The 14,754-nt window shown below is 34.9% G+C and overlaps 1 protein-coding gene across 2 annotated transcripts in view; it reads left to right on the top strand.

Moving 5' to 3' along the window:
* Nucleotides 1-14,754, top strand: part of SNX2 (sorting nexin 2) — a 30,588-nt gene that overhangs the window by 14,078 nt on the left and 1,756 nt on the right. For both annotated transcript variants that reach the window (XM_057367752.1, XM_057367754.1), the window contains exons 3-12: nt 1,151-1,314; nt 2,511-2,577; nt 2,782-2,825; nt 2,915-3,056; nt 6,247-6,325; nt 7,526-7,601; nt 8,864-8,977; nt 9,202-9,295; nt 11,083-11,288; nt 12,291-12,434. In XM_057367752.1, coding sequence (XP_057223735.1) covers nt 1,151-1,314; nt 2,511-2,577; nt 2,782-2,825; nt 2,915-3,056; nt 6,247-6,325; nt 7,526-7,601; nt 8,864-8,977; nt 9,202-9,295; nt 11,083-11,288; nt 12,291-12,434 — 1,130 coding nt within the window. The remainder of the gene's footprint in view (nt 1-1,150; nt 1,315-2,510; nt 2,578-2,781; nt 2,826-2,914; nt 3,057-6,246; nt 6,326-7,525; nt 7,602-8,863; nt 8,978-9,201; nt 9,296-11,082; nt 11,289-12,290; nt 12,435-14,754) is intronic.

The raw sequence follows: 14,754 nt of genomic DNA on the forward strand, positions 1-14,754 counted from the left end.
GTTGAGATTGAGAGACCTGGTGCTGTTCATCCTGGAGTGGGGCTCACRATGGAGGGGATCCTATCATGTGTATAAATATCTTATGGTGGGGAATGGATGAAAAGGATGCCCACTGATAGAACTGGTGGCAATGGCTACACACAGAAAACCACATTTCAGAAGTCCTTTCCAAACTCAGCAATTCTGTGATATATTCCAAAATAAAGTAATGACAGTAAATTTTGTCAGCCTCAAGCCGGAAGAAGTGTCTGCTTTGGTTTAATGCCTTTTTACCAGATTGGTAAATTCTTTCCACAGGAAGTCTAGTTTGTAAAAGGACTCGGGAAGTCAATTTTGGTATCAAATGACTGTTTTGTTATCCATGTAATCTTTTAAGAAACTGGAATTCTTGAAAATGGTCTAGTGAAAACCACAGCATTGTTCATTTATTTGAACTAGAGCAGGAGCTTCTGTAGAAAGGAAAGGAATGTGTAGGAAATGTGTAGTTTGCCAGTGGTCAAAACCAGCTAGTGAGGTTTGTAGAGCGTGGGTTTGTGTTGTCTTTAAAAACAGGTGGATTGTCTGTGGTCTTAATGAAATAGTCAGTTTCTAGTGAGCTCTTTTAAGCCTGAAAGAGATTGGAGATGGAGACTAAAGATAACCTTGTTAGTCAGGATGTCTCAGTTGCTAATATTGCCTCTTAAGAATTCGTGGGCTTTTTTGGCATAGGTAGGGGTGTRTTATGGTTGCGTAACTTCATTTGATATGTGGCTTGGTCTGTTTAGTTATCAGTTTATATGTCTAAATCAGCTGTTGTACAGGGTGCAAAACAGGTGATGAAAAAGAACTGCTTCTGGGGTAAAAAAAAATTAGGTCATTTTTACAATGTCTCATGCAGAAATAAATGAGTTGTGACTTGTGACTGTTCAAAAGACTCCTTACAGAGCACTATACCAAAAAATACCCCTGCTATATTGATCTCAATTTAACCCATTTTACGCTACAAGCCTAAATGCCACATCTGGTTTTAGCTGTGTATTGAAAAAAATTATCCTGCACAAATGGGCATTATTTTATYGTCATTCTTTATTGTGCATGTTTGTTGTCTTTCTGATGCATATCTATCTGTGTTACACAGAAAATTAGTTGCTAACTCAAAATATTTATCTAGAAGCAACAGAAGAAGTTTCGTTGGACAGTCCGGAGAGGGATCCAATATTATCACCAGAACCTACTCCTGCAATCACTCCTGTAACACCTACTACATTAGTAGCTCCCAGAATGGAATCAAAAAGTGTAACAGCCCCAGTGATTTTTGATAGAACCAGAGAAGAGGTATGCTGTCTCCTTCTAAATAATGGAAATGTTGTATTTGGATTTTTGAGTTTTATCTTATTTTAAAGTGCCAGTTCTTAAATGTTGACTCATTACATCATTCCTTGCTGTTTATTTTGCAAAAGAAGATGAATTTGTGAATTTGACTTATGAAAATACTGTAAGAATTCACTACTGAGGTGATTATATTGGTGGCGTGTAGTGTGAGAAGAAATTTTGTTCCATCAGAACAGATATTTTAAGTGTATGTAGGAGTAAGCTGTGAGCTTGATACATGAGAAATGTTGTTAATTTAAATTAGCTTACTAGCATGTTACAGTTTCAACTTGTGTTTCTGACGCTGTTCCTAATGGGGWTATTGAAGAAGCAGTTTTTAGCATTGTCCTGCATGCTAACAAACAGCTGAGGATAATGGTAGTCTTAATGTTGCTATTTACATTTGGTGTTCTAATCAAAGCCTGGACATTGCTGAATGCCATTCATTCTGGAGAGTTCTCTTACTAGACATGACTTTGCAAACAAGACCTAGCTGTGACTTAATCATGCCTGCTTCCCCAGATACCACATGATGGTTTTTGATTCTCATTTTGTCCCCTTCAGCCCAGGTACACTGTCCCTTCTGCCATGGTGTTTCTTAAGATCTCTCTTTTTATCRAACTTATGTGTAGTACATGAAAAATAATGAAATTCTGGGAAGAATAAAACTCAGACAAGTATCAGAAAATTTTTCATCGGTTGCTTTTCCATTCCCAAGCTYTTCTGCTACAGATACCATTAATGAAAAGAAATGTTTATCCTTTGATTAGAGGTGCATAGAAAATTGCAAATGAATGATTGGGAACCACTGCTGTGATTGCTGGCACTGTAGATGATACAATGAACAGATCCCTGAGTCCACCATACTTAAAGCCTTTCAAGTAGGGCTTGAAATTGAAATCACAGGATTATTTCATTTGGAAAAGACCTTTAGGATCATTGAGTACAACTGTAAACTTCTAACTACCAAGTTCACCACATGAACTTTATTGCAGTCATAGTCAGTGTTAGAAAGTATATTAACATTGGAAACTGGAAATGTTTTATAATTAGACAAACRTACTGACTTTTTCTCCTCCTTCCTCTATATCTTTATCCTTGTACCCATACATAATATGGATATCCATTACCTTGTTAAATATGGTGTATCTTTTTCCTAGATTGAAGAGGAATCAAATGGAGATTTGTTTGATATAGAAATCAATGTGTCAGACCCAGAGAAAGTTGGTAAGTTCCTTGACCCAAGAAATTCAGATAGTAGAGTTATTCCTTAAAGACTATTCTTAGATTTTTTCATGATTTCCTGCTCAGTTTTCCTTTGGCAGTTTTTACTATGTAAATGGAAATTTATTTAATGTATATTTTGGAATAAAAGTGTATGGCAGGATTGTATTACTGTTCCCTGAGATAAGTATTTAAATTTTCTTACAGGAGATGGCATGAATGCTTATATGGCATACAGAGTAACAACAAAGGTAACTAGAGCAACAAAAATTTGTGAATATTTTGTATTGTAGCTGAGATGCATCAGTAATTCACAACAATTTTTATTTTTTTTTTTAAGACATCACTTTCAATATTCCACAAAAATGAATTCTCTGTTAAAAGAAGATTCAGTGATTTTCTTGGCCTGCATAGCAAATTAGCGACAAAATACATGCATATTGGTTATATTGTGCCTCCAGCTCCAGAAAAAAGTATTGTAGGTAAGTGCCGTTCCAGAAAGGTGACACTTCAGTACTGTAATCCAAATTACTTTCCTCTGTAAATACTGCTACGTCTTCTCAGGAGGTCTAAATATTCTCTGTGTTCTGTATTTTCAAAAAGTTTAGGTCAAATTAGAAAGATATGCAATGGCCTCTTCYTAACTCGGATCAATGATAATGAGAAGGATATATCCTAATGCATGGCCTTGTTTCTTGTCTATGATTCTTTGCTGTTGCCCTTCAAGAGCTCATTAGTCTACCAAAACAAGGATGTTAAAAGAAAGTTTAAGTTGAGCTGTTGTCAGTTGCCTGCAGTCTGTAGAGCTCCATACATACTCCATCTCATMTTTCTGCTTGTTTCTTTTGATCACTGTGAATGCAAATCCTCTCATAAATTTTGCCAAAAAACCATTTTTGAGTGATTCTAGTCTTCATGAATGCCTTAAAAGCTCAGGTCCTTTCTCCATGAGCTAAGAATCATTCCTGATGCATTAAAATTACTTCAGTTTTGTAATCTCTAAGTAGTAGAATTTCTTTCAAAAAAGCTGAACATTTAAAACAGTAAAGCSTCTTGAAGGCTTTCGTGTTACTCATGTAATAAATTATTTTAATCTAGAATGTTGTTTGATATGTAGGCAATGGGAGGACTTCCTTTCCAGTAGTTTAGCCTGTAAAGCTAATCAGAGCAGCAGTTTTTCATGTAAATAGGAGTAGGCAGACTGAATAGATGTAGGCAGCAGAAGGCTTGGAAAATCCATGATTTTCTTCTGACGTAAAGCATTGTGTTTTCAAGCCTGTGAGACTGAGAATTTGACCTGAATTTTTGGTAGTTCTTGAAAGTAATGTGTAAATCTCTAATAATCAGTTTTTCATATAACAAAAGTAAGTTTATTTCCACATGGTGTCAGGGCTTATTGAAATGGTATGAGGCTTCTGATCATGTCCTTTGAATGACACAGTGGTTAAGGCATTTATGCTAGTGTGCATTTACATGAAAATTGAGTGCTTACATTCCAGTCGAATTCTGCTTTGACTGGATTTCAGCTACCACTTGAACAAAACCAGCATAAAAATTGATACACCTGGAAGATTAAAACAGTGGGACTTACTGCAGTGTAAACAAGCACTGGCTGTCACTTCAAAGCCTTGCATAGAGACTTTAAGCTACAGGTAGGCTGGGAAAACTTGGATTCTGTAGGACATTTCCAAAAGAGCATGAAACTTCCTCTTTGAAGTTGAACTTCACAGGTGCTGCTTTGTTCTGTGCAAAAGCATGGAGTCAATACATTTCTCATTTTGGAAAAAAAAAGAATTGATTCTAGGCTGTTTTAAAATAATGCTGTTTTAAATTAAGCAGAGAGCTGACAAAACATCTGAAAGTAAGCTGACATAGTCTTTACATTACACATGCTTATATTTAAAGTCTTAATACATAACGTCATATATTCAGTGTTATGCAGTATATGTTGTAAAAGAGTCCCTGGTCTATTCATTCTGTTACACTGTTGGTAACACCTGCAGTTTTGAGCTCCAGTTTTATTGTGGTGATGAGTGGTAGGGGCTAGAATTTTAGATCTTAGCTACAAATTCAAGTCATCACTTACTGACTGCGGAGCAAAAGGATAAAAATGATTCAGTGGTGAGCTAGAGCTGGCCATTCATCAGAACTACCCCTCTACTTACATAAGCAAGCATGAAAATCGTGTTTTCATTTTTTAAGAAAATAGTCTGTTATGTCATGGATCTTTACCTGTGAAAGATTACAAGAGTGCTTGGTCTACAGAAATAGACTTTACACTTGCATTTGGATAGGCTTATATTTGCAGAGAAAGAAGTTGGCAAGATATTAGAAATAACATCATTATCCCAAGATAGGCGTTTCTTATGTGGATCATGTGATTTCGTATTCAGTTTTTCCCTGTGAACTTCTATTCAAATTCCTAATATGAAGGCTTTTTGGTAATAAACCGCAGGATTTCCTGCTTTCTCCTGTGAAACATTAATGTGTTATAATACTCTAATGTAAAAAGATGAAGCATGTGAGTTACTTCAGCTTTTCTTGAATACTTTAACATTTGAAGATATACTTAATTTTACAGACAAATTTATGGTTTTAGTTATGTTACATTATGTAGAATACCTTTGAAAAAATGTTCATCAGATTTATTTTCATCATGTTGCAGAGAAGGGGAAAACTAGAACTCCTCTGGGGTTAAAGTTCCTTGTTCCTGTAAGGCTTTGCTGCTTGTCTCCTCCAGGGGTTACTGTGTGAAACTTCTAAGGCTAGAAGGGAGATTGGATGAAGAACTTTGGGAACAATTGACCTGACACATCAGTGAATTCATAGTCAGAATCTCAGAACTTTTTGCTGCAGAAATATAGAAATAACAGATAAGAAATATACTACAGCTACAAAGCAGTATCTGGACTGTCTAATAAAACAAGTTTCCTGATTTTTTAGGAAATWAGAATGATTATTAGTCTACAGTGTTTCGCAGTGTTTTTGATGGGATTCAGGTTGCCAAACTCTTCAAGTTTAAGTTTTTAGCATAAGAAATAGTGACTTCATTCTGACTGGTTTAGAATTCTTCCGTTGCTGAAGTTGAATATATTTCCCATGCCATGGCACGTCAATAACTGTGTGCCACAACTGGCAGAGGAAGCACTGTAAAACTGCATACATTTTATTCTGCTGATTTTATTCTTCTTTCAATTCAGTTCAGAATTTGCAGAACTTGTTAGTTTGCTTTAGTTAATTAAAAAAATACTGGGTTTAGAACTTTAAAAGAAAAAGTATAATGAAAATAATAAACTTACCAGTATGGTATGTTATAACAGGCTTATAACTTGAGATACATATTTGTATCCTGCTTCGTATGGCTAACTGTTTTCTTTTTCTGAATTTGAGTTACCAGTAAAACTCTTACCAACATTTAGATTTTTTTCATAAATGCAAATTAACCTAGTTTTACTTCACTATTGGTCACAATTAATGTTACAGGAAGTTTAATATTTCACAGAGCTGCTTCCACAAAACCATGCAGCATACATTTTTTTAATGTTCTTATGTAGTACTTTTCTTATAATTTGACTTAAATATGTAAACTTAGGTGAGCCTTATATTCTAATCACATCAGTTATGTTAATGATTTATCTGTGATAAAATCAATATGATGCCATTTCCTTCAAGGCATGACCAAGGTTAAAGTAGGCAAAGAAGATTCTTCATCTACTGAATTTGTAGAGAAAAGAAGAGCAGCTCTAGAAAGGTAATGTGTGTATCTAACTAAAATTTATTTAGGCTCAGAATTACATGTAATATACTATGTGRGTTGTCTAATTGGAACACTGTTGATCTATACTTAAATGAATTCTGGAGACTATATACAGCTGTCAAATTTTTGTATAGAAATTGGGTAATTCCCATTAATAACAGGAACTGTAGCCCTGTTAATAAAAATTATAGCTAACTTCTTTCAGAGTTAAAATTGAGATTGCAGAGATTTAGCAAGTAAAACTGTCTTTATCAGCTTGTGCAGACATTTTGGGTTTAAGGAATTACGGCACTTAGAGCAATATATTTGTTCCATTGCAAATCATCTGTTGGGCGGGGAGGTGGGTGAAGAGACCTTCAGTCAGCTGAAAGTAAAATGGCCTTCTGATGATGTGCATTGAGGACATTGATGTGACTTGCTGATTTTTGGCATAAGAGATTGGATTTCTGTCAACCAGCACTGATATACAGCTGATACTGTTCAAATATCTTTGGGAAGGGTTCTATCAATGGTGTACCACCACTGGTTAACCTAACTTGCACTTCATGCTAGTATGCAACAAGGAAAAGGAGCAATCCAATGTGTAAAATAATTTTACTGCAATACTTACCTTCTTTAGGAGAAAAAAAAAGGGTCTGGTGGTCATGTTTGGTGGAAATTGGGTAAAAAATTACACTTGAGTTCTAAGCAGAAGTGAAAAAAAAGAGGATGGAGTTGCATTGAATTTTACTTGTGTATATATAAGTCCTTTAGAACCAAATAGGTTGAAGACTGTAGTCTATTCAGCATATAGTTTATCCCTAGATCATAATGAACTCACTTGTCCAAGATTTCCTATCATTGTAAAATAAATCTGCCATCATGACCTGTAACAAAAAGGCTGTCCACTGTACAAAAAATGTTCAAACAAGCTCATTTTTTTCTGGCATAAACTGGATGTTATTAAAGAAGTAGGTTTTCACTCTTATTTTCACTGTTGAAAATAAGAAGTATATTATTTTACCACTAAGCAACACACAGATGTGGCAGGTACCTCCTTAAGGAGTTTCTGGTGTGAACAAACAGTGTTACAAAACACTGCCCAGCCTTTAATATGTTACCTTATGGTATGGGGTCCATGGTATGGGGCATTGTGTTTAGTCAGGCACATTAAATCTATTCTGTTGCCTGATATTTTAATTTTTAAAATCATAGGTATCTACAACGAACAGTAAAGCACCCAACCTTGCTGCAGGATCCAGATTTGAGACAATTCTTGGAAAGTTCTGAGGTATTTAAGTTCTTTTAACTTCTCTTACATGTTTCTAGACATGGTAACATACCATATTCACTATGTACTTAAATCATTAACATATTCACTTTGTACTGAGACCTAATCCCCTAAATTAATATGAAATCCAATCAGACTGTACCCTTCATGGGACAAAATGGCAGAGGCACCTTAGATAATGGTGTGCCTCTGGCTCTGCTAAAAGATAGAGTGGTAGTAACAAAAAGCTGTATGCTGTACAATGACTTCTCAAGAAAGTTGTTCTTTTCAGTTCTGATGTTACTGATTCTTAAGTGAATTAAACTGGCTTGGAAGCAGCTTTCTTGCCTTGAGGAGTTCAGCTTGGCAGTGTATTGGTAGGATAATGTGAAAATCCTGGCAGGGTTGCTGGCCCGGCTAGGTATTTTGTGAATAAGGACTTCAGTCACATGTACTATTAATCTGATATCACCCACAATAATAAATATACTGTTAAAGGTACATAGTATCTCTTTATAAATGTGCATAGTGGTTTCGCTCTAATACTGAGCTGTGTTTTGGCTAATGTCAGTATCTTAGTTATACTAATAAGTCACAGAGGCCTCCATACTGACAACAGCATCAATAGATAACTTACAGTGGGTTTGTCAATGCTGCTGACAGACAAAACATCACATGAAGGGTAAATGGTCTGACATAGGGGCCACCTTGTATAGCATATTCAATCTAGCCTGAAAAATAATACCAATTAAATTTAAAATTTGTTAATTTTACTCATAAGGATTTCTCAGTACCTAAACAGGTTATACAGTTCCCTTGATATGCTTGCAGTACATTTGTAGTCTTATATTGAAAAGCAAAAAATAAAATAATCATTTTATTATCAGCATGCAGTGCATGTCTTGCATTACAATTAAATATTTCATAGAATTTGTATTGTCTAATTTGTTGTAAATCTCAGCTTTTCTGATCCTGCAGAGGCAGTTTGTTCATTGTAGCATATAGGTGGCCATTTAGGACATTTGGCTAGCTCATAACAGCTTTGGACAAGTGGGTTGTTTGTTCCATTTAAATGTAAAGATGTAGAAGAAAAGTAAATAGTCTATATTTTTAAGTTTTCCTCTTGAGAATGTAAAAGTAGTAAATTTGAGAAATTAGATTCCACTATATTGAAACACATAGGAGTAAAGAAAACACTATATCCTTTTCTTTCCCCCTTGTGCCCAGCTAAACCTCCATCCTTTTAACCAGTCTGTTTGCCCTTATTTGTCATTCAATTCCAGCTGCCGAGAGCGGTTAACACCCAGGCTCTGAGTGGAGCAGGAATATTGAGGATGGTGAACAAGGCTGCCGACGCTGTCAACAAAATGACAATCAAGATGAATGAATCGGATGCAGTAAGAGCTGATTTTTCGGCTTGAATAATGAGATGAATTAATGAGCCTCAACAATTGCATTTTAAAGCTGTAGAAGTAGAAAATGGGTTATTAATTTGCTTATTGGCTTGAATTCTTAGCTGTATCAGTTGACCACCCTGGCAGTACCTGGATAATTTGCTTCTTTAGAACCAGAAATGTTGGTAATCTAATTTGTAATGCTTGACTTTTTCATCTTTTGTCAGTGGTTTGAAGAAAAACAGCAGCAATTTGAGAATCTGGATCAGCAACTTAGGAAGCTTCATGCCAGTGTTGAAGCATTAGTCTGCCACAGAAAAGGTAACTTTACTTTTGTGTAACTGTATGAATCGTAGGAAATGGTGATGAAACAAGAACTCAGCATGTCAGAGCTCTTAACTAAAATAGTTACGCACTGTATTTTTAATGCAAAAATCTTCTAACTGTATCTTTTATTTTAAACTACTCTAGTATTTTTGTATACCTGTCTTTAATTTTAAACTCAGCCAAAGTACCTGCAATTTCTGGAGTTACTATAATGATTTAGCATATTTTCTGTCTCTTGCACAGTTTCATTACCGCACCTAGCAAGTAATTCTACTACAGTAGACATCCATAAATTTATCTTTAAGTCTCATGGCAAGTGTAATTTCTTTCTGAACGAAAAGTGGCTCCATAAATCCATTTAAACATCTTTTGGTTCAGTATTGCTCTGTTAACTGAGTTTAAGTGCTTACATAGGAACTTGCTATTCTTGATTTGGTCTGCTTAGTGTTACACCCTCAAGCTAGTGTTGAGATAAATGGTCACAGAATGTCAGCTTTTTGTTTGCTTATTTTAGATATAAGCACAGCCTGTAAGTTTGCATTGTAATAACTTGTGCTGCTTTTTGTCAAAGATGGATTTCCATCAGATTATTAATCAGATTATTATATATATATATATATATATATATATATATATATATATATCTGATTATATATATATAATCAGATTATTAAAAAAATCAAATAAAAAAACCAAGAAAACAAACAAACCATAATTTTGAATTTGTAGCTCAAGGAAGACCGTAAGTATGCTTTCTGACCGTGTTCTATTATGTTAAAATATGGTATTACCTTTGAGCTCTTCTAAAAGTACATGAAAATGTCATGAGTTACTTTCTCATAATTCTAATCAAGAATTATTCTCTGTAGGAAAAATATCTTTAGCCACCTATCCTCAAGGCTAAGGAGTATCTAACAAATAATGGAAAATGGAAATCTTTATTTACAGTTGATTTGACACATTTGAAGAAGTGTTGGTTTGTTGGATTTTTTGTAAGAGTTGTGTATAAATTGTAAAAGTCTTAAGTATCTGTAGATGGTTTCCTTCTGCAACCACTTCTGATGTTCTGATGGGTCTGCAGGAGCAGCACAGTTGCAAACAAACCTCAAGTAATTTGGAATAAACATTTGTTCAAAGGTCCTTCATAGAACTAAACTTTGTACTTGACTACTTACATGGGATTTGAAGCAATTGCACCAGTATTTGTTAATAAATAAGCTCAGAACTTTACTTTCACAGATACTAATATGTGAGGCTTGGCTTTTTATTTTAAGGCATGTCAGAATGTGGGGATATATTACCTTAAGCACACATACATAAAAGTTACTTAAAGTCAATAAAACAGTCTAACAGAAATAAATTCCACTCATGGGAGTGGTGGTATTGTGAAAGGGTTGGATTTTTTCCTTCTTTGAATGARTTTGCTCTATAGGTGACTTGGCTTTTGTTTTGTGCATTTACATTTTCTCTGAAATAGGCAGTTGGATAATACTTGAAGTGATTTTCTTTTTCATATATTTTTCTAGACAGAGTAAATATGACATTAATAGACTTGGCAAAGCATTTACTAATTGAGAGTTTTTTTGCACAGGAGTCTTTCTCCTAAATGTGCTTTCTTTGTGATGTCCTTGTCCATCATCTTATCATGATCTTTAGCTTCTTTTTTTCACGTGGTGGAGTTAAATCTCTGCTTGATTTCAATCCTCTGCTTCACTGATTTATGCTGCAGAGTAATATAACAAATTAACTACATCATGGTGAACATTACTTCTATGTTTCAGAGCTTTCAGCCAACACTGCTGCCTTTGCTAAAAGTGCTGCCATGTTAGGTAACTCTGAGGACCACACTGCTCTATCTAGAGCTTTGTCTCAGCTTGCAGAGGTTGAGGAGAAGATAGATCAATTGCATCAAGAACAAGCTTTTGCTGATTTCTATGTGTTCTCAGAACTACTTGGGGATTACATTCGTCTGATCGCTGCAGTAAAAGTGAGTACTACTAGGAAAAATACTGATTTTGTGTTCACATTCCGCAGCTTAAAGACTTAGTGTAAATGAATGTGTGTATTTGCTTATGTTACACAGTTAAGTTTTTGCCTTATGTTCTAGGTTAGTAAAATGAAAGCATTCATGATCAGTTATTGTAATGATAAAAATGGCTGTGAATTCAAAAATGTGAATGCAATGGTAAGATCCAGAGAAAATGCAAATCTGCTTTGAGCAGTACTGATTTTGTACAGTATTTGGGGATATAGTACTGTACTGTGTCTAAGTATATTGTACCTATTTCTTTCAGATTAATTACTGTTACAGTAAGCATACATAAATGTTCAAGAACATAATTTGGCTATATGTGGTAGATAGGGAGTAATGTCTCTAATAAAGAAAAAAATTATGGATCTACATCTCATTAAAGAAAATATTTGATTTAGGTGTAAATTATTCTGCACAGCATAATTAGATTTAGACATGAGAATGGGTATGTGTGAATTCTATCTTGAAATATTTGTGAACTTGCCCGGTTACTGGAAGTATATATTTTTATTTTGTGGTTTGTGTTTTGTTTTTCTTTTTTTTACTATACGCACTTTAATTCTGCTGCCTTAGTCCATAGCTAACAAAAACGTGTTGCTGAAAATGCATGAAATCCATGTGCATGAGCAATTTGCTAGCATCTTTATTTAGAGAATTGTTGGCACAATAGAGCGCTTCTTAGGGGGTTGTTTTGGTAGAGTTTTGAGAATGAGGGCCATGAAATGATTTGGTGCCCTAAGGCRTCTGCTCTGAAAAGGGTTTTGGAATAGCCTTTTTTTTATGGAATGTATTGAGCTGTGCAAGCGTGATGTCAAGTGAAATGCAAGGCACRGTAGACACACTAAGGTTTCTTTGAATATAGTACTTGTTCCAGCTTTATCCTGGAATTATTTTTCTTACTGGGAATTTAGAAATCTAACAATTCCAATTGTTCAATAAATTTGTCTTTTCCCACAGGGTGTGTTTGACCATCGAATGAAATGCTGGCAGAAATGGCAAGATGCTCAGGTCACTTTACAAAAAAAACGTGAAGCTGAAGCAAAGCTCCAACTTGCCAACAAACCTGACAAATTACAGCAAGCTAAAGATGAGATAAAAGAGGTAATGCTATCAAATATTATTTTGGAGGTCAGAGTTTCTTCATTGGCTCATTCATTCTTCATTAATGCTGCTTTACACCATTTTTGTTTACAATTCACTTATTTGCTGTTTCTCAGATTTACTGAAATTGTTAAAAGGAATTTATTTAAAGTAATGAATGTGTGCAATGTTTATTTGTAAGATCTGTAAGACAGTTAATACTGTCTCTACAGAGTCTGGGAGATGGGAGGATGGGAACATGGACTAGTTAATTCTTTTAACTGTTAACAGCATACTTTGATAGGCAGAGGAGCRTCTCTTGGTTTCTGAAGCTGAGATGACTTGGGTGAATCCAGAAAAGACAATTAATTGAGAACTATTGTCATGTTTTGCTTAAACATGCAGCTTTTCTACCATATATATGTGCATGTATATATGGTGTAATTTCAGTAAAAATAAATCTAACATGTTGAAGTGTCATAATTTATACACTTTTTCTGTCATGCTTCACTAAGGAAATTGAAGAGGTAGGACAACTTAATTATTTAACACTAATGCATTTTAAGTATGCTCTAGTACTCTCCCATTAAATAATGGAAGAACATTATTGCAGATTTCAGGCTCTTTTACACGATTGCTTTGTTTGGCTTCCTCATTGGTCACTAAACACATGCTCCTTTATTCTTTTTGCCCTTTGATATCTTTAATATATAATATTGAAATTACTCATTAACTCGACTTTCTTTTCCTTAAAAAAGTCTGTTCTTGTACTGAGAAAACTTAGTGTTACTCTTGTGTGACCATGTTCTTGTTGATTGCCTCTCCTGATGTCACCTATCCATACACAATAAATTTCTTGATCACTAGTAGTAGTGAGAGTAGTAGGGAGAAATAGTGATCCTTTCCCAGTCCCAATATTAAAATAATTGCTTTTTTTTCCTGAAGGAATCCTTTTTCCTGCTTTATCGGATGATTAGAGAAGGTGTTTAGTAAACCCATAGTTTACTGTGCCAATTGAAACTTCTCACTGCCACTGAAATGTGTTCATAGTTGCTGAATTCTGTAATAGTGGAGCCCCTGGCAGGGGAATTGCAAAATAGAGGCTTAAGCAGCTTGAGCATCATTCATGACTCACTTGGTTTTTTTTTAGTGGATAAAGGGACAAAGAACAATATTAGATATATGTTATTGAATGAGAAATTTCTCCTATTCAGATGCTATTAAATTGGAAACTGTTATCCAGTGATGATTTACATAGGACCTGGGATTTGGGCATGATGAAACTGAAATGTTGATTCATTAGGCCTTTCATTTCACAGAAATCTCAAGTGCCTCTGGTTGATGTGTATTTGAAAGCATGGGCAGTCTTAAACTACCTCTTCTTAACTGTGTTTTATGCTGTTTCAATTATTAGGTTTCACTTAAAGCTGATCTTCCATGAAGAAGATCTTATTATGACTTACTAAGTATCTTCACAATGTGTGTCTAAAAGGACAGTAAAGGGACTGTGAATAAATATAAACTAAAAATATAAATATGGAGATGTTTATTGGAAAATAGGTGATATTTGTCTCATACCACAGTAGTAACTTGACACTGCATCACAAAATGCTTTTCTCAGTAAGTAGTACCCCTGGGTTGCTAACAGAAAGATGATACATTGAAGCATGTTGTGTCCATGCTGCCTTTTTTTTTTGAGAAAGATAAATGTCACGAATGTGTTAATACATTTAGAGGAACAGATACAGTTTCATTTCAAAGAACTGTTAGCCTGGGTGTGAGGCTCTCAGTTTATCTACACAACTAGCTTAAATTTAACAATGTAATAGGTGTGTGAAAACAGTTACAGAGCAATGTTGATACTGATGATCCCTCAGTGTTTAGCAGGATGTCTTTTCACAGAAACTAAAGAGAAGCAACCTAGTGCAATGTATTGTTACTTGAATGCCGTGCTCCAAACATGGCAAAACCCTGTAAGAAACATCTCTTCCTCTGAATTTTCCTCTAGTGATCTTCTTACCTGTAATAACCTTTCTGCTCCTGCTTTTTATGAAGACAGTTGCCACTGAAAAAGAAAGCTTGTGTTTTGGATAGATGATAAGCACATCCTCAGTAGCTTGTCATTTGCAACAGAAATGCGATAGGGATAACCATATACTTGACCAGAGGCAGAGATGAAGATTTACTCATCTCGTCTAGGATTAGGAAAGTATGTGGAGCTCACTTGAGACTCTCCCAAGCTTGACTGGACAGGTTTAGGTTCTTTTGTATGAAGTTTGTAAAGGAAATAGCAAGTTAAGCCTTAGAGGTCCATTTTGTTTTCTAAAGAATATTTTAAAAA

This window comes from Malurus melanocephalus, unplaced genomic scaffold (genome assembly GCF_030028575.1).
Source record: "Malurus melanocephalus ecotype Western Australia unplaced genomic scaffold, MMel_1.1 scaffold_84, whole genome shotgun sequence".
Taxonomy (NCBI): Eukaryota; Metazoa; Chordata; class Aves; order Passeriformes; family Maluridae; genus Malurus; species Malurus melanocephalus.